Here is a 20,903-nt window from a genome sequence, read left to right as displayed (position 1 = left end):
TCTGTCTACGAGAGGACAGAGTAACTAGGGGGGTACCACAAGACCTGAAGCGTTTTCTGACAGGAAAGATCCGAAGACCCTGCTCTTCAAGGAATGCTTCACTGACGGGCCGACGAGATGAACCCCCGCTACCCACACCACTATGGTCCACTCCCTGTATTGTACACTGCGTTGTTGCTTTCTAGCTAGGTCTGTGCTATGCAAATCATCTACATACATATCAGAACAGCATGGGGTCTTTGTCTGGGTTTCCCAAAATTGCCTCTCTTCTCACCTACCAAAAACTCTCCTTCATTTTGCTAAGTCAATCTTTTCTTGGTAAATTTATTTCGAGACAACCATATGGTACCAAAGATTAACACATACAATGTTTCCTTCACCCAGACCAGACATAGGATGGATCTTCACACAGTCTCCATGCCTTACGCATCTTTCATTGTGGCTTGATATATTCTGGCCTTCAGTTTACCCCATAGCCTAATGCAACATGTGATTGCTAACAGGATGATACGATCAGCGATAGGACACACCCCAGCGTCTAGATATAGGGGTGTGCCCTGAGTTCCCCTTGGCAATATAAAGAGGCTTCTAAGGAAGGCATTTTCAACTACAGTCATCCCAGCACATGTGATCAGCCCTTGATTTCAGTACCATGTAAAGCCACAGTCGATCCTGACTCGTCCCCAATGTCATGCAAAGACACATTTTTGGGCCCGATTCATGGAATTGATAGACATCAAAGACATGTTCTGGATCATTTCCCCCAAACTTCCTGTTGATCCGCAGAACCCCAAAGCCCACTACTTGTCACCTGTTGGCCCCATCCTGTTTCATTATAAAAACGGATGCGCATGTAGTCAAAGTGAGATACAATCTCTAAACACCTACCATTTACACAAAAACTCCACAAAGGGCATTTAGCTGGGCCTTTGTTTCGCTCTTGCTAATGACCAGCGTCTTGCAAATGCAGTAATTACAAAATACGTGCAGTAGTCCATGCATCGCTTTTTCCGTGCAAGCAAGTAGCACAGTGTCATACACAAATAACAGAAGCAAAGCATCCTGGTATCCTATCCTAGGCATATCCGGTTGCTTAGCAACCAGAAATATCTCTAAATCATTCTAGCTAAATATGGTGGATTCCAGCACACACCTATATCTGGCATTGATCCCTACAGAAAATGGAACCATCGATCCTCTATTCGGGCCATATTGCCACACTACCATCGCGAAAAGCATCAAGTACCTCCATGTACCATTCCCTCAGGCCTTCCCTCCTCAGTGATTTCCACAACAGTTCCCCATTCACAGAGTTGGAAGCTGCTTTCAAATCTACACATCCCTTTCTCTCTCTCTTTCAAGACACTGGGGTGTGTGCTGCAGGTTGGGAAAGAAATGGCGCAAGAGAAGGCTACAAAAGAAAGAATTAAAGGCCGAATGGAGAGTTTATAAGGGAGTAGAATGCCGATAGCATACCACGTGATGTGATTTCTGAGAAGTTCTCTCTGTTATGCTAAAGCTACCCCACCCAACAGGCACATGCAACTGTGTCTGGTATTTCTATATTTTGCAAATGGGGTCCTTGCTTGGTTGGAGAGTGAGAGATTTGTACGGATAGTATTCTCTGTTATTAAGTGTGAAACCTGTAGGCAAGGGCTGGGAAGAGCATCTGATTCACTTGTCACATAGGCATTGACCTATGGTCATGATAAGCATGAATTATACTCAGATGTTTCTCAGCCAGAAATGGGCATTGTGCCTTTGTGCTCTTGGATGTTCCTGGCATAGGTTATAACTAGAATGGGTACATGAATATTGATGCTTTCTTTTCCTGGGCATGACTGGCAAACTGGTGCTGGGTCTTGGCAAAGCACAATATTCTCATCTTCCTGCAAACAGTAGTTATCAAGCAACACATGCTTTCCAGCACATGATCTAATATATCATGTGTGTCTTATGACAGAGTCAGGGGCCTGACCCTGTCAGGGGGGAACGAAACCCCTCTAAACCTGGGGCAGGAAGCCTACCAGGGTGTTTGCTAGAGCCAGTCCTGCCTCAGACGTAGGGTGCAGGAGTTGGGAGACCCCATTCTCTGTCCCTTCTACATGTTCCTGGCTGCAATTCAAAGTAACACTTTTTATCACTCCTAAGCTGCCGTACATAAAGCTTGCCAGTGTTTTCTCTCTTGCCTTCCAGGACTGCTGAGACCAGAATTACTAATGGCAGGGAACAGGACTTCTATAGCTCACCATCGAAAGATGCGGCAGCAAACAGCAAGTCAGTGGTACGTCACACGCTACAAACTGGCAAACCAGACTTTCATACAAGGAAGAATACAAACCTGGAAATGGACTATGGCCGTAGAATGCCGCCATTGCAAGATGTCGGCGGACATGCATTCGAAAACAGCACGGGTCTTAAGGGGTGCTTTATGGTTTCCCATCTCTGTAACCCAGCCCCTTTTGGAGAGTAAGTCAGAGCTATGCACAGGAAACCAGCTGAGGTAACGAGTCGATGAAAAGGGGAGGTGGATAAGAGTGGACAGGAAGACCAAGCGAGTGTGGGATGTGCGGGTAATGTCAAGAGAGAAGAAGCTGTACCGAGAGACCGGTGGAGGAAAGACGGTGGTGCAGAGTGTGAAAGAGAATTAGAGAGTGTGTGCGAGGTGAGGGATTGGTTGGTGGGAGAAAGTGGTGCTTGGGTGTGAGGGTGTGTGTATCATAAGAGAAGAGAGTGTCTAAGGTTAAGTACAAGAGTAGGGCAACTTAGTGGGAGTGAGAAAGGTGAAGGAGAGTGAAAGGAGGATGACTGAGAGGAGGAGGGATGAAGTGTAGTAGAAGGTAGTGGCAGGAGAGTGCAGTAGCTAGTAAGGGGAGAGTCTAGTAGAGAGTATGGGGTGGAGAGTGCAGGGTAGAATGAGGGGAAATGAGTAGACAGGATAGTAGCAGTGGATGGAAGAACATTGGAGGGAAAGAGAGAGGAAGCGAGAGGGAGAGAAAGAGGAGAGTGGGAGGAAGAGAAGGGAGGAGAGTAGAAGGAAGGTGCATCCCCATAAATATAAAATGACGTGAACTACTGCAAAAGCCAAAACTATTGGCTTTGCCAGTGCTGGTTGTAGTTTCTGTAGAACAATCTGTTCTCTGTAAAAAGGGTTTGCAGTTAGAGGGATGCCTATTAAAGATAGAGCTCGAGCCGGGGAACCGATGGACTAAACTAACTCAAGATCTACAGGGGAACCTCTGTGAGAGAGGAGCACATGACTCAAGCTGCTCATAAGAGAACCTCAGGGCAACTCCGTCATTTTCCAGCTCCTGGGGTCCAGTAAGAACCAACCAAGGGGACTACTTTTCAAGGGTGTCACTGGCAGTCATGTGACAATGTGTCTGGGCAACCATCATCACAAGCAGTGAGGGAATAGCTACCATTCCACTTTCGCTTTCACGGTTTATCAGAGAATGGGACTACACAATTCCATAATATCCAGAATACTGTGCTACTAAGCAAGCATGCCAAGTCTGTAGAGACGTTGGGATTTCCTCACCTGAAAGAGCAGACTTTCTAGTTTCTCATCGGCCCCTGAGCCCTGCGAAAGCAGCACACACCTTTCTGTCGTCCTTTCTGTGCTCTTCATCTTTTATATGGAAGGGGACGTGCGGGAGTTAAAAGGTGCTGCGCCACTTTAATGGCAGCTCCTGTACGTCACAGTACGTAATGGCAGCCAAGCAAAGTATCAAGAGGGGGCCCAGGGAGACATCGAAAGTACACTCCCCTCCCCCCTACGCTTTTGTTATTGCACGTGCATGATCCAAGGCCTAGTAGGACTGTCACTGGTGTTTTCTTCCCTGTTCCCGTTCCCTTTTTTTTGTCTTGTGGCGCGTTGAAACACCATTTTGTGTCTAGGCGCTTTATAAATACCCAATACATACATAAATAAATAACTATATTCACGCAGCAAAGCATTGGATTAGTGATGCCCAAATGCAGGAGCTGAAAAGGCCTGGTTGTTGTGAACACACCAGTGCAAGTGTTGCATTGCGAAGGAGCTTTCAATAAATACAAAGTTGAAATGTTGTGGCAAAGGTTTCCGATGATTACTTCATGTAATCAGAGAATATCTAAAAATGATAAACTGATGATTTTATCTGGTTTTCATGCTGACACTGGGGCGGAAGAAAAGTATGCATTACCACTCCTGCCCTCGGTGTCCTCTGCCCCAGCATGCTCTGCTTGTTCCCAAATCACTTTCCTATCATGTTAATGGCTTTAGAATGTACATCCTAGTCTTCAGCAGGTGTTGGTGGTGTGACATCTGGTAGCCTTTCTGAATGGTTTAAATTCCATACCAAACTATGTAGTTTCTCACAGCTACGCAATAGGCTCCAAGGAATAGCTCGTTTATCTGGGTGTGGCAGAAACGGCGGTGGGGTTCGGCCATTTTGCACTGATAGTCATTAGAGAGTTTTGTGTCAGTGTTGATCCCGACTCGTCGCCAATGTCATGTAAAGACACATTTTTGTGCCCGATTCTTGGAATTTTGTGCACGGTTAAAAGTGACTTTGCACTGCCGACCCAAACCCTGATTCATGGAACCGTGCAAAGTGTATTTTTGCTGTGCAAAGTCATTTTGTACTGCAAAACTGACTGCACTGCACAAATGCACTTTAGACAGTTCCATGAATCAGGGTTTGCGTTGGCAGTGCAAAGTGACTTTGAACGGTGCAAAAAATTCCATGAATCGGGCACTTAAAATTGACAGTCGCCACAAAGGTTTCTGACAGCAACCTCTGCGCTCTGAGGCAAGTAACGGTTTAGTAAAAATTCTGCCTTTATATAAATCATGCAGAACTGGGGCAGTGCCCCTGCTGGCACTCTGCCCCCTTCCCTGCACTGCCCAATAAAGTGCTGAGTCAAATAGGACCACTCAGCCGTTATTTCTCTAACTTATAATGCTTTTATTTGTTTTATTTTTATTTTAAATGTTTATTAGTTTAACAAATTGCACAGAATACAAAACAAAAACCTTTAACATTTTCCACCATTCCATCAATACAAAAAAAATAAAGATCTTTAAAAAAATGTTCTCATGTCACCTATTGCATGATATGATAGGTTATTTATAACACGCTTATTACCCAGAGGTTTCTAAGCGTGGACCTGGGGATCGAACCTGTGTTGCTCCGTGTGGTGTTGTTTCTAAGGCGAGCGCGTTGCCCCTGGGCTATCCTCCCGAGAGCCTCAGCTGTTCTCCCGAGAGCATTCCATAGCTATCATTAGGCTAGCTTATCCATTTTAATGGCCTTCCCCTCCATGGTTGTCTTATAGGAGCAAATGTACAATTCCCTTTTAAATTATGCTTTTTTGAAAATGTAGGTGAGAAATAATGAGAGGGTAACTTGATCCTATTGCACAGCGGTCGCCCCCATCTTCTTCTGGATATAAATATGTTAACCTGGGTCAATTACCAACGTGGCATAATATCAGAAACAAAAGAACTTAAAACGAAAGGAAAAGACGTTTCTTAGAAAAGTTTGGAAACTGAGCCGCCTCGTCGTGCCTGTTTTGCTAGGACCGTGTGGGTGGAGGAGTGTGCAATTCACTCAGAATAGTTCAACATCATTCATTTAGAATTGCTGAATAATATATGATTTATATGAATTGTAATTTGAATGATTGATCCGAAAAATCAATTCGTTCAAAATTGGTGAACACTCTATTGCTAAGCTCTAAAGAAGGTTGCATCTGTCATCGCCATTTAACAGTGAAGCACCCAGGCCAGAACACTTTCAGTCCCTGCGGCTAAGAAATGCTCTATGCCACTGTTTTAGGGGTTTTGCGAAATGCCAAGGAAGTGCCGTGAGGCCTTCCTTGAAGATGCAAGGGAAACAAAGAATGGGCCCGCGTGGGTTGGGGGGCAGCACTGTGCTTGTGAGTGATACAGGCTTCAGGATTGCTGGTGCCAGCCCTTGCGGGTGCAAACCTTTTCACCATCGCTCTGACTGATTGTCTCTCTTCCGCAGCTGGGCGGACCACGACCAATGATGAGCTGGAGGACATGTTGGAGAGTGGGAAACTGGCTGTCTTCACGGATGATGTGAGTAGCACCTTTTGTCTGAGCAAGTGGCCTGTGTTTGCTTTGTGCTCCTCCACTGTTGTTCCTCGGTTGGCCAAAGGTTATCCAGGCATGCAATCAATTCCCCAGAGGCCTTTGCTCTCCGGCACAATGTATATAAGTAGTTTGCAAGTGTTCTTGGAAAAACGACTTCTCAAGAAGTAAGTAAAGGCCACTTTTCACACAGCTGACTAAAGTTTAATGGAACAATCTGTTCCTCCACTGGATAAAGAATTGGTTATTTCATGGCTTCTGGTAGCAATCCCAAAGTGTATAAAAGACAGACGTGTGTAATTGGTTCAAAAGAAAATGAATTTAAAGGAATTCCAATTGTAAAAAGATACACACGGGCAAGCTTGTAGACACAAAGGTGTGATTCCGTGTTTGCTGGAATACCACCAAACTCATTTACCATTAACGCCTGTGGTAACATTCTGGTACCCAGAAGGTTCTCTCTGCAAACACCTAGCAACCATATTAAATTGTTTAACGATGGTGCAGAAGTCAGACGTTGCCAACATTCTCGTAAGAATTTCACCTTATATGGGCAAAAAAGGTTTGTGGCCATTTTAGTTCAGATTTTTTTTTAAAACATAACATTTTGATTTTGGACACAATATTTATTGGAATAACTGGGAATAGTATGGTGTGATGGAAAAAGTATTAGCTTTCAAAAGTACCAAAGGCCTTCTTCATCAGAAGCCAAAAGGCAGAAATGAGGCGAGAGGCACCTTCTAAGAGCTGTATCAAGGCTGGCATGCGACGCTCAGAGCACCTTGTTTAAGAGTCCTACATCTACAACACAGAACCATTAGTTTGCAGACAAAGCAGTTAGAAACAGTATGCGGTTCAAAGAGAGGCTCCCATTTACATACGTGAAGCAGTGCAGTCTGGGTGCATTACCACACATGTGGAAAGTGCTTTATGATAACTTTTTCCTGAGCCCTGACAGGTTCCCCTTGGAAAAACATGCACAACATACTGTATGCGCAAACCATGACTTAGACATCACGCTTGGCCAACATTCTAGTAAGACGTCCACCTTATTGTTTGAGGAGCATGCGTCCTAATTTGGCAGCCATCTAATGCTAAATCCAGTGGGATTTCCTATGTGTTCTTCCTTGACAAAGTCACGCATACACTTTCCATTGCTTCATGACCACCCAGCTATCCCACAAGCTCCCTCCATTTCACATCTTGTGCACAGGGGAATGTTGACATGACGTGTGTCCCCGAGACATTGGTTCACCCGCGTGCTCAGCATGTTTGACATGTTCTTGCCCCAGAAGGCTACTCAATCTTCCACTGCGACAGAACTGGGAGACCTAAATGATTTGTTTTGAATGCACCCAATTGCCTACTACTGCCCGTTGTGCATTTGACTGTGTAGCTGTCATGATTTCCTGGGAATTGACTCTCTGCTTCTCCAGCATGGGTCTGGCATGGATTCACATGCTCATGAATATTCCCCGTCGTCAGGCTGGGAATCCTCGGTACAGAAAAAAATCAGTATCAGTTTCGTTTCTGATCTGTCTTTCCTAGTAGTAACCAATCACTGATCTCTGGGTCATACTGCCCACAGCCAATGACTGCCCTCTCCCTAAGCCCCGCCTCCGGCAGCCATCCTCAGATTTTTTACTGCACGTTCAAGTGTTGGGAGTCCTCGTGCTGTAGCTCTCGAGCTTGTGCTGCGTTTTTGCGCTTTTCAAAGAGAATTTCTCATTTTTCAGTTAAATTGAGCCTCAAGCGCCACCGTCTTTACATCCGATCAACAGGGACCCGTTAAGGAATTTTCTACGCCCCTCAGGGTGAAGATTTCGTCGAACAACGCTTTTGGAGGATTCCAGAAGTTTCTGAGGCCTACCCCGGACATGGCCCAGGATAAAGGGAGCTCGACGCCCGGGAAGCTGTTCAGGGCCTGCCCTGGATACCAGCTGCACAACGTGTTCAAGGAAGACGAGCATTCCCTATGCCTCTACTGTCTTCACGAGGACAAAACGCACATGGAGGAGGACTGTGCATTTTGAAGGAACATGTTGGAGCGGACCATGAGGGACCGCCATCTTCGTCTCGCCAACTGCCTGGAGGGAAAGAGCCCGTCAGGTGAGAAGAAAAAGAAGAAATCAGAGCGGTCTTCTAAGTCCTGTGAGGGTGCCCCGGCGATGGGGGCTCAACAGAAGGCTAAGCACTGCGAGTCCGCGGGCACCGGGAGCCCCGAACGGTCGGGCTCCTCGGCTGCCAGGCAGGGCGCACCCTCCCTGGCAACATTGACCACGAGCCAACGCTCTGGCTCGGGTAAGAGGAAATCCGAGAACCCGGCCAAGCTTCTGGAGAGGCCCCGGTCAATTTCGAAGATTTCGGCTGAGGGGGAGCGAGGTGGGGAGCCCTCCCCCAAGGTGAAGGCCACAAGCACGCAGTCGGTGACTAAGGCCTTGATTCACCCAGCCAAGGCCTCTATCGAGGAGGTCGCGGCAACCCAGAGTCTCCCTGCCACCTCAGAGGGAGGCATCTTTCAAGCCCATCGAAAGAACCCCCACGAAGCCCCTGGCGGGGAACCAGGGGGGGACCAGTGGCCGTCGTGGATTCAGGAACTTGTCGAAGCCCCTGAGGGCCACGACGCGGGCATGGAGGAGGACCAGCCCGTCGAGAGGCATCCCGACGAGGGGGACGACCAAACGTCGCGCCCGTCGCAGCCAGTCCCGCAGGACAACTCGGCGGCCATTTTGATGGCAATTCAATCCTTATGCTCTGAAATAAGGACTAGATTGCCGTTACCCCCGACGGAGGAGCTGGAGCCAGGCCCGACGGAGGAGCCAGGGGCAGGTCCGTCGGGAAGTCCACCACCCAAGAGGAGAAGAACACATCCTCCTGCACCCTTCCAGCCCTCGAGGCCTGCTCAACCCTCCTCCCTGTCCACGGTCCACCGGGATGACACGGACACGGCCACGATGGGCACGGACGACGAGGGCGGCGACGGCAGGGTGGACCTCCCGTCGTCCCCCCCCCCAGGCTTCCAAGTCCGATGAGATTGGATCCTTCCATGCAATGATCTCCAGGGCATCCAAGCTTTTCCAGCTCTGCCCCGAAGAAAAGAAGAAGGAGGGGTTCCTCTATCAACGTTGAGATACCAAGAGCAAGATGGTCCTCGTGTAACCTCTACTGGATGACATCTGAGACAAGGGGCTCTCCCTCCTCAAGAACCCATCCACGACGCTGGCAAAAAGGGACCGATACGAAAAGAAGTACCGGGTCCCCGACGCGGCCCCTCTATGCATTAGAGCACAGCCGACCCCGGATTCAGTCATCTCGGCGGCGGCCAGGAAGAATGGGGGGGGCATCGGCATCGACATCGACTTCACCGCCGGATGGCGAGGGAAAGAAGCTCGACGCGATGGGACGACGAGTCATCACGTCGGCGGCAACGACGATTAAGGCGGCCAACGTCCTGGCTATCGTTGCCTGCTACGACAGGGAACTTTGGTATAAAATCGCTCCCTTGTTGGAATTCCTGCCGGACGAAAAGAGGGCAGAAGCCCTGGAAATCCTGCAAGAAGGTTAGGTGGCGTCGGACCACGCCATAACGGTGGCAACGGACATCGCTGACATCGGTTTCTGCCAGTTGGGCAACAGTGTTTGCCTCAGACGGCGTGGATGGCTTAAGGCGACGGATTTCCGCCAGGACGTACAAGCCAAAGTGTTGGACATGCCCTGCAAGCCATCAAAATGGACACGGAGACAGCCCGGGCCCTGGGAGTTCTCCAGCAACAACGGCCGTCCTTTTGGAACACCGGAGGCAAGCAAGGGGCCTCTAAAGGTTCCGGAAGCGGCTCCTCTACCTACCGTCAAGCGGCCTGTTCCTCGTCGCAGGAGGCCTATAGAGGGAGGTCAATGCGGCAAGGCGGCCTCGAAACAGGACTGAACCGACCGTGGCGTCAGGCCCCCACCGAAGCACCCCGGGGGGAGGCCAGCTGGCGAATTTCGTCAGCGTGTGGGAGTCCATCTCCACCGACCGTTGGGTGCTGGATACCCTGGCCCAGGGGCACACCCTCGAGTTTCTAAAGAAGTGCCCTCGCGTGCCACTCGTGGCCAGGAAGGAGAACCACGTACCCCAGCTGCTGCTGGAGGTAAGGGCGATGCTCAAGAAAGGTGCCATCGAGCTCGTCCCAAAGAGACTTCAGGGCTCCGGGGTCTACTCAGGATACTTTCTCGTAAAGAAGAAGACAGGAGGTTGGCGTCCCATCCTGGACCTGCGGCGACTGAACAAGTACATCAAGGCTCAGAAGTTCTGGATGGTCACCCTCCAGCACGTGCTGGGACAGCTGGAGGAGGATGATTTCCTGTCATCGTTGGATTTGAAGGATGCCTACTTCCACATTCCCATTCTAAAAGGACACCGGAAGTTCCTCAGGTTCGTGGTCCAAGGACGGCAAGGCCCTCCCGTTCGGATTAAAGTCGGCACCCTGGGTATTCACCAAGTGCCTAGCACCGGTGGCGGCGTGGCTACGCCTGCAAGGGATCCACGTCTACCCCTACCTGGACGACTGGCTCATCCGAGCAAGGACAAGGGAGCTCGCCGTAGAACACACAGCGAAGACCGTCCAGCTACTCACAGACCTGGGGTTCTCCATCAACTTCCCCAAATCCCACCTGGTCCCTTCGCATGTCGCCCTGTTTCTGGGAGCCAAGCTCGACACGGTGGCACGGCTGGCCTCGCCGTCCGACGAAAGGACGAAAGCCATCCTGGGCAAGGTGCAACGCCTGCTAGCTACGGACGTAGCCAGGGTAAGATCCATCAAAGCCCTTCACGGGATGATGTCCTCCTGCATCTATCTGGTACGCCTGTGCAGACTTCGAATGCGTCCACTGCAAGAGTTCCTCGATGCACGCTGGATCCAGGTGACGGGCAGCTTCGAGGACAGGATACTGCTCAACGAGACCTTCCGACGAGCGATCTGGTGGTGGGACACCCGCACTCATCTGACGGCGGGCGCAGACTTTCAGACCCCAGCTCACCAGGTAACAGTGACGACAGATGCCTCCCTGGAAGGGTGGGGAGCGCATACCGGAGATCTCCACACGAGAGGCCTTTGGCTCCCGGAGGAAAAACAGCTTCATATCAACATTATGGAGCTCTGCGCAGTGTTTTGGGCCCTCTGGTCCTTTCTTCCGTCCCTCAAGGGCAAGGTGGTGAGGATCTTCACCGACAACACCACCACAATGTTCTACATCAGGAAGCAGGGTGGAACCAGATCCCCAGCCCTGTCCGAGGAAGCCCAGGATCTGTGGCACTGGGCCGTCGACCAGGGGATGATTCTGGTACCTTTTCATCTGGCAGGGATAAAGAACACCATCGCCGACTCACTCAGCAGGGAGCTGCGCTCGTGCCACGAGTGGGAGCTACGCCAGGATCAAGTGGATCGACTCTTCAGGCTGTGGGGCAGACCCCAGGTCGATCTCTTTGCGACAGCGACAAACTCCAAGTGGCAGAGGTTCGCCAGCAGGTTCCCCCAACCGAGGAGCATGGGCGATGCTTTCTCGTTCCCCTGGGACAACCTGTTCCTCTATGCTTTCCCGCCATTGCCACTGCTACTCCGGCTCGTCAACCAGCTCAAGAGGTCCCGGTGCAGGGTGATCCTAGTCGCACCGGCGTGGCCGAGACATATCTGGGTCCCGGACCTTCTGGACTTATCGGACTTATCGGCGTCCCCACCAGTCAAACTGCCCGTGGAGAAGGAGGCGCCATTCTTCATCACAACCCGAAGTCGCTGAACTTGTAGGCCTGGCTCCTGCAGCACTAGAGTTTGGGGGATACGATATACCGGCCGACTGCAGAGAGGTTCTTGCAAAGACCAGGGAGTCGTCAACTCTCAAGTGTTACGGACACAAATGGAAGAGGTTCGCTGTCTGGTACCGGGCACAGAAGATTAACCCTCTACGGATTACGGCCCCTCAAGTACTGCCGTACCTACTGTCGTTGGCCAAGGCTGGACTAGCTCACACCTCCATCAAGATAAATCTGACTGCCCTCTCCAGATACACCAGGACAACAGGACGGGTGTCCTTGTGGTCTCATCGCCTGGTGAAGGAATTTATGAAGGGACTATTCTGCTCGTTCCCGCCGGTAAAGGCCCCAGCCCCGGCGTGGGAGCTCAACGTGGTGCTGACTAGGCTCATGGGGACCCCGTTCGAGCCTATGCATACGGCACCGTTGAAGTTCTTATCATGGAAAACAGCTTTTCTTGTGGCCATCACCTCCGCACGGCGCGTGGGAGAGATTCAGGCCCTATCTTGCAAGCCTCCATACTTGACTTTTCACGACACGAGGGTGGTGCTTAGGACGCACCCCTCCTTCATGCCCAAGGTGCCGTCGGACTTCCACCTCTACAAGCCCTTGGTGTTACCAGTTTTCTTCCCGTCGCCTTCGTCGCCGGCCGAGAGGACTTTGCACTCGCTGGATCTAGCTAGAGCACTGGAGTACTAAGTGGACCGCACAAAAAGTTTTCGGAAGACATCACAGCTTTTTGTGAACTTTGGACCTGTGAATCAAGGGAAGGCTCTCTCGAAGGCTTCCATTTCCAGATGGCTCTCCGGCTGTATCATGCACTGTCACCGGTTGGCAAACCGACCGCTGGCCGGCCGTTCGAGAGCCCATTCGACCAGAGCGATCGCTGCTACCACGGCGTTCTTGTCTGGTGTGCCCCTGCTGGACATCTGCAGGGCTGCTACGTGGAGGACGACGCACACCTTCACAAAATTCTACTGCGTCGATCGGGATTCCAGGGAGGAGTCCAGGGTCGGCCAAGCAGTGCTGCGCAACCTGTCCGCCTGAAAGGCCTGGTGAGGAGGTAAGAGTTGCTTAATGTTGAGTTTATGTATTGCTTAATGTTGAGCTTTTTGCCACCTCCCGTGGTTGTGCATGTGTGTACTGCTTTGTAATCTTATATTCATGAGCATGTGCATCCATGCCAGACCCCATGCTGGAGAAGAAACAAGTTACTTACCTGTTTATATATTTCTGTCAGGATTTATATATTTGAGAGGGTACCTTACTATGGTATGTTCACTTTCCAAGTCATCTTCATAAAGTAGATTATTGTTGAAAGACAGACATGGGGTTGAGTAGAAGAAATGTTGAGAGGGCAAGTGGGTCCTGAATATTTTCCCAGGATGTTGCAAGAGAGGCTGTAATGCTTATTTCTCCCCAATTGTGGCCAGGTGCTGCTTTTCAGGGCACAAGTAAAGGATGCATGTGGGTGGACAGCATAACATTTTTCAGAGGGTGGACGCAACCCCTTTGGGTGTTGTTGAGGTTGGTAAGCTAGCTCAAGTATTTGGCTAACAGGATTTCATTTGGGTTGTCATGTTTACAGTGCAGACACATGGAATTATCATCAAAGCACATACTCGTATTGGGATTCTGTTTTCCAGGGAATATTTCACTACTGGGTTTAAAAGATGTGTTCCTTTTATACTTTGCCACATATTTATTGGAAAATGTCCTCTCTCACGTTGTTTTTCTGTTGTTGAGTACTTTTCTGAAAGGCCAATGTTCCTTTGTCTAGTGCATTTTCTTCTAAGGGGAAAGTGCAATTGAACTAAATTTGTATCTTTCACTTTAAGATAGATATATGTTCACTTACTGTGCGTATTTTCTTGGGTGCCAACTTTTGTTTTTCGCTATGGGGCAAAAGTTCCTACACTGAGTAAAGTGCGGGAGCCGTATTCATTCCCATGTCAAAACACAGCATTTTACAGCACATTTTGCCAGAGGAATGGGAATGAAGACATTTGATTTACAGGAAAGTCTAGACGTATAACATCTCAGCAACAGGCTCCGAACCCGCTCTGTTGCCTTTGCAACATTCGGCTGTAGAATCCCCTGCTATTCTACACTGGCATACAGTTTTGACCTGCTCATCCCCTGCAATCAAGGCTCAGGGGGTACATTAATGAGGCTCCCTTCTCATTTTGTAGTCAGCAGCACTTGATAAATTTAGTTATTATTTGCTATTATTTTTTTAACAGTCAAAATAATCCTTACCTGTAGCTTCTGAAATAAAAGCATATTGCTAATTTGGGCGATATTTATCTTTTATTTGTATATTTGTTAAGTGCACTAAGCCCGTAGACATCTACATCTAGGCGCTAGTATTGCCCACATATACACACATTAAAAATAAAAACAATCTTGAAACTTCTTAAAATCAGCAGTTAGTTTCAGTTAGCAAAACACAATCACCATATTCTTGCAATGCCTTCCACAAATAGTGTTTTCAAACCAAAGTTTCAAAAAGACCTTTTGCAAACAGTATTTCTACCAATTAAATCTGGGAAGAGATGTGTTCAAATTCCTGAATTGCAGACTAGTCTCAAATCTCGGCTTCTCCACTTAACCAAATTAAGGGATCCTTGGCAAATCCGTTTACCACAGTATGTCTTATCTGCCAAAATTGGAAGTCTGTACAAGGTATTCAGCGTTCTGCTACTTACAATAAAATGCCTCACTCCTGATATTGCCACTTAGGTAAATATTAATATTGACAATTCATATAGTGGACGTTAGCGTATTGTCTTCTGCCTTACGAATGGCAACATGTTTCCAATTTAACTTCCCATGATACCTTTGCGTGCTAAAGACTAATTCTTTGATATCACTGATGTCACTATTTATGCAAATTAGGGGGGCCTGCACATCTTTTGCCACCCAGTGCCCCGCAAATCCTAGGGCCGGCCCTGAGTGTAATCTGGAGGGGCGGCCTCATGCTGCAAGGCCCTTCTTCCTCGCCTCGCAGGCCATCTTGACTCACTGCCCACCTGCCGCGCGGCCATGGTGCCTTCCAAGTGAGGCACTGCACAGTCCCGTCTCTTTGTTTTCAGTACTGCATTTACATTAAACGTTTTTTATTGGGTGTTGACACAGCAAGCAGAGTGTGGGTGGGGAATGTTTCATTAAATCCGAGTTCTCAAGTTTCCTGAGGCCAAGCGTCAGAAGACTGCACAGTCGTGTTTTTGCAGAATTCTGAAACTTGTAATTCAACTATAATTCAAATGGGAAAGAAAACTTACATGTCCCAGAATGCAAATGGGGAAAAACAGGACTGCCTGGCCTTCATTGCCACGTGAAACCTGAAAACTCTGTTATAGTGGCCAATTGACTGACATCTTGCTACTGGAGCAAGTGGGAATGCGTTACAATAACACCAATCGTAGCATTTGTATCTGAAAGCCACAACACAGCTCTACCTAACTACTCAATGATGTGCCTTCTCTCAATGCAGTCAACCTAAGTGAACGATGATTTTTTTTTTTATACCAACTATTTTATTTCAATGATGTATGTTTGTTGAGATGCACAAACATGGTTTCCTTTTTTTGTAGAACTTCAGATTTTCCTCCCATAATACTGCATGTTAACTATCTGCATGTCTGTGCCAAACAATGACTATAAGCAGGTAACCTTATCACGCTGCTTCTTTTGTTGTGTTTCTTTAAAGTCAGAAAAGACGTTTTAAAGACAAAGATTCTTAATGCACGCATTACATTCCCTGTTATGACTGACAAATAACATTACAATCATACTTTTTGCGTGGCTACTTCAGTAAGGATTTGTGAATTTTGTCAGTTTGGATTATTATATGATGTGTATTTTTCAAGTCATTTAGCTCTTAAAAGCCAAGCATTTACAGATATGTTCTACCAGCCGGAGATGAGCCGATATCACAGAACCCTGACTTGGCTTGTCAGCTTAAGCGTATTACCAGGGGAGTTGCTAGGTCTGGAAAAGACCCGGGGCTAAGCTGATGTTGGAACTGTTGGGACTGGGGGCTAGCTAGTCTTTTGGCTGAAGCTCCTGAGATTCTATCAGGGGCTACAACCAAAAGATCAGGGGCTATAGCCCCCTTAGCCCCCCCCCCTAGCAACGCCCCTGCGTATTACAATATTTTGTCATTTAACTTCCAGTGGTGGCTCTAAGAATCAAAGATTGATGATACTTTCTGTGATGTCAATAAATGTGTAAATTGGAAGGGGCCACACGGCTTTTGTCCCACAGGGCCTCACAGCTCCTGCATACAGCCCTGTGTGTGCTGATAGTCGGAGCGTTGCCGATCAGGCATGAACAATTGGAAGAAATACTCTTTCTTACTGTTGCCAGTTTATTTACAGCGGTTGCCAAGGAAAGTTTGAAGTCTAAGATGGGTGCACATTTTTGTTGCTTCACAAATAAATCATATACTTTTAAAAATGTCTATATAGACCAAATAGAACAGTCAGGATTATAAATGTGAGAGGGCACACTTGCAGTCCTTTGATATTTGTGTTTTCATTTTGACAATCAGCAAATGTGCTTTTTTAGCCACCCCTTCCTCTCTGCTCAGAATGGCCGCCATGGAAAGGGAAGACAGGGCCCAATACTGAGCCTCGCCTTCCATTCGCATGGCGGCCATGTCAGCAAAGGATTTTCCTTGGTACAACGGGACCCGTGCCGTATCAGGTGTTATCGGCCCGGGGGCCCTCTTTAAACATCCTCGCCCTGCTCGGGCCTTTAACTTGGGCACGAGTGGATACCACCCAATACAGCCCACTGGATCGGGTGTTAACGCCACATGAAAATCCCATTGAAAAATGATTTGAGGATTAGGCCCTGTGTCGAAAGCCTGACACAGTTTTGATTTCTCTCTTCCTGCGTAATGCAGACCTGAGAGGCAGGTTTTTCAATGTGCTTTGCGGAACACAGTGGGGATGTGGACATGTCATCTTAAAATAGGCGAAGAGCAAAAGCTTGAAGTTTTCTTTAATGTGAGCAACACAACATGCTTCTGTACTGCATACTGCATTCTAATGATGAAATAAATAAGGACTGAGTTTATACATTGTACTATGAAGAGAATATTTTTGAGACATCAAGGAATGAATCAAAAGAGATAAAATATTATGAATGCCTGTTTTAACTGTCAGCATGGTAACCTAGGTTTGAGCTGGACAGCCCACTAGATGGCTTATGGACAGTTCCGAACAGGCTCACTTGCAGGGTTACTAGGAGGTGTCGGGAATGGTTGGTTCCACCACTCCAAGGTTTCATTGCACCTTCGCAGGTTTTCGTAAATCAGGTGCAAAGCAGGGCTTCATCAGACAGTATGCAAGGCCTTGATTACCTTTCTTTGGGTTAAGAAAAAGCCAAGAATAGCGTATGAGGCACTTACACGCCATAGGGAAGGGGGGGAGTGGGATTCCCAGACTTAACAACTTACTATAGAGCTGCACAACTACGAATATTGGTAGGCCATCTGGACCCACAATGCACCAAACCATGGGTCCAACTGGATAACGCAGGTTTAGATACGATACCCCAAAGGGAGTGGCTATGGGCCCCACAAAATAGAACATTCCGGTGTCACGGCCGTGCCACTGGAAGCCCAATTGGCGCTAATTGCAGACTATTTGGGAATCAAAATGCATCACCATAATCCTCCCCTATTCATGTTTGTCTTTACTTTCTGTTTGCAAGACTTTGGTACTTCCTTATTTCCTTTCACAAACTGCATATCCCATAATGCACTTTGTGGCAGTTCTCATTACCTGGCTATTCCTATGCAGCAGTTTTAGAACTACAGTCCCCAAAATCCTTAGACATCAGTGCTGCTTTCACATTCCCAGTACCAGAGAGGGAGGAGGCAGATTACCTTTAGGTGCGGTGCCACAGGTGCTGCTAACGGGCCTGCTTCAGCAGAGGGCAGGTCAGTATTTAAGCAGCTGTCTGCAGGAGCAGAGGGCTCTTGCACTGAATTTGCTTCCAGCACCTCACGCTTTGATCCTTGTCCTGTTGCTGCTGTTGCCAGAATCTGCTCCCGTTACAATGCCCTGTGCTCCCTGCCCTGGAGCCATTCTACTCTGGCTGCACCCCCCTGTGTGTCCTGCCCCATTCCCCTTATTGCAGTCCCCTGTTCCGTGTCTACAGCCCCTTGCTCTCTACCACCAATTCTCTTGTTCCCTCCCTGCATTTCCTTGTGCTGTCCATGGTCTGTGTTACCTGGCTTTAGCTTCTAAGATTCCAGTCCTGAGATCACTTGTTACCCATCTGCAGTTCAGCCCTAGTTTTGTTAGTCCAGAGTTGCAGTTCCATATATTCCTTGTTACCCATCTGCAGTTCAGTCCTTGTTATGCTAGTCCAGAGTTTTGGCCCTGAGTTTTTTTGTTCCTGGTCTAAAGTTCAGTCTGCTGTTGATTCCAGTCCTTAGTTTCCAGTCTGCAGTTCCATTCTCCTTTATCCTTGCGCTTAGATGGTTGCCTTCTTGCTTATGCTCTTTCTTTTTGTTCTCTGTCTTCAACTTTGATCACGTTGTCTTCCTGTTCTTTCCCTGGATATTTCTGTTACGGTTCTTGTACTCCCTTGTGCTTGTGGAATTCCTTCGAACAGAGTTTGGCTTCCCAGCAGGCAATCTCTGCCCCTTCCTATATCCTTTTGGGCTACAGTCTCGTGAGTATTGTTTTCTTGTGCATGCCTTAGAGTCCAAACACAGTCACCCACTCCTGCATCTCCTTGCCATGAACATTCAGAGTGGGGCCCTGTAATAGTAACCAGCTCAGCAGGCTAGAGTTTCCCCTGACCATGCGGGAAACTCTTCCCTCATTCTGCTACACCCCAATTGGGAACCTAATGTGTTTGTCTTAATTCTACTCCCTGCCCAATTCTGTCCAATTCCTTAGTTGTCTGTAGTTATTGTCTGTCCTTTCTTGCCTGCAGGACTTCTTACACTCCTGTCTCTTGTAAACATTTCACCCCTCAACTTTGTAGGCACTTCTCTGCCCACAAGCCCCTCACATCAGGAGAATATTGCAGCACCCAGTCCTGGGCGTATTGTGGAATATTTGGAAGAAGAGGGCTCGTACATGCTGACTGATCTCCTGGCCCAGCTGCATGTGGGTTCCGCCTCTGAGGGATCTTATACTTGAACCCGTACACTATCCAAGGTGGTATGAGGCGAGACTGGTGATGGCAGGGAAGGTCTGGGCAGGTGGGAAGTTTAGTCCAGCAGAGGAACTTGGCAAGAGCCTGCAGATTGGGACCCTGCTGGTGTTTCCCTATATCCATCTCAACGGGGTAACCAATATAAGGGGGGAGAGGACTTCTGCATGGAGCTAACCTCTTTTGAGAAACCTATATAAACCAAATATGACATGGGAGGCCTTACTGCAGAGCCTAGAGATTCTTTGCGGGTTACGGGCCCAATGGAGCAGAGGCATGGGGGAGGAATTCTCTGATGAAACCGGTGCCTGAGTTTGGCGTAAGGCTTACCAGGCCTCAACCTCCCTGCAATATAGGTGGCAGGCACTGAAAATCTGTCATCTCTGGCATTAACCCCACAAATACATTGGTGAAAATGTACACAAATGTAAGGGCCAATGGTTGGAGGTATGGATGAGGGGCCGCCAACCTTTGGCATATGTGGATGCGAGTGCAGAGTGATTGTGAATTTTTGAAAAGAGGTCTTATCCTCGATCAGGGAGCTAGGTGGAATCTCCCACCCACTCTTATCCATGTTATTATTATTTGGGGTCAGTGAGGAGAAGAAGGGGGGGATACAATAGGTCACATGGTACGTATCCTTTTGGTGACGGTAAGAAGCTGCATAGGTAGACAGTGGAAAAGAGCAACAACACGCACTAGAAAGAAGTGGGTAGGCTAAGCATGGGGGATATACACAATGGAGAGCCTCACCAACATGCTGAATGAACCCAAACAGGGCAAAGAGGAACTATGGCTGACCTTCTTGGGGAATAACAGGACTTCGGACAAGAGGCCGCAAAAATGAGTTTGCTTGTTTTGTTATAACAGTACAAGTCTTTTCTTTTTATTTCCTTTTTGAAGGGGGGTTGGGCAAGGGTGGTGGAGAGACAAGAAACATGTTGGTTACATGGAATGAGTGGGCCCTTTGTTTTTTGTTATTATGCTAACAAGTCAATAAAATTTGATTTACAAACAAAGGTGTAACAGGAAACAGTACTGCAGCAATTTCACATGATAAAGGATCCAAAATCCTTGGCTCTACACCACCTGCAAAATGACTTCCCTCGAGCAGTAACGAGCAAATGTTGCTGGCCTTCTTACCGAGAGTAAAACCTCAATGATGTCTTCTATAAGATCCCAATTTCTGTACCTCATCCTCTCAGTAGCCGTGCATGGAGATTGCGGGTTGTGACATTTGGGTGGAGGATCATACCTTCTTCTTCTGCAAGCAGCTCTTCTCTCTTTGTGAGATGCTGTGACCGACAGATAGTTAAGTCCAGAAGTACCTTGTTATCCTGGCCCAATTTGGGGCTTTTAGGATCGTGGTTGTGCCAAATCTCCACCACCTCCTGATGACATGTGGTATGACGGTAACCAGTGGGAACGCATATAGAACTGGACTGGATCTTTCCACTACAAGAGCGTCCCCCCAGTGTTCCTCGCAGAAGAAAGCTTGCACAACTTGTTGGACCTGGATTCAAATAGATCTACTTGAGGGGTTCCCCAGATGGTGATGATCTCTGTAAGGACGTCCTGGGATAGCTCCCACTTGTAGGAGACCGACTACTGCATGCTCGGGGTGTACACTGCCGTATTCTCTTTCCAGGCCAGATGAATTGCAGACAAGGAGATTTGTCTTTGTGACGCCCAAAGCCAGAGTTGCACTGCCTCTGTGCAAAGTGGAAGTAACCAAATGCCCCCTTTCTAGTTGAGGTAGTACATGGCCAATGTTTTTCCATCATGATCTAGACTGTTTTCCCGTGTATTGAGGTCAGAAATGCCACAAGT

General features: G+C 48.2%; 1 protein-coding gene across 1 annotated transcript in view; it reads left to right on the top strand.

Annotated features, from left to right (window-relative positions):
• The window catches only part of LOC138580961 (syntaxin-1B-like), a 476,327-nt gene that overhangs the window by 395,655 nt on the left and 59,769 nt on the right, over positions 1 to 20,903 (top strand). Inside the window, exon 7 of the mRNA XM_069651920.1 lies at positions 6,018 to 6,091. Coding sequence (XP_069508021.1) covers positions 6,018 to 6,091 — 74 coding nt within the window. The remainder of the gene's footprint in view (positions 1 to 6,017; positions 6,092 to 20,903) is intronic.

Source organism: Ambystoma mexicanum, chromosome 3p (genome assembly GCF_040938575.1).
Source record: "Ambystoma mexicanum isolate Mex_15411 chromosome 3p, UKY_AmexF1_1, whole genome shotgun sequence".
NCBI classification, from domain to species: domain Eukaryota; kingdom Metazoa; phylum Chordata; class Amphibia; order Caudata; family Ambystomatidae; genus Ambystoma; species Ambystoma mexicanum.
Note: the sequence above shows the minus strand (reverse complement) of the source record. Positions and strands in the feature narration are given on the sequence as shown.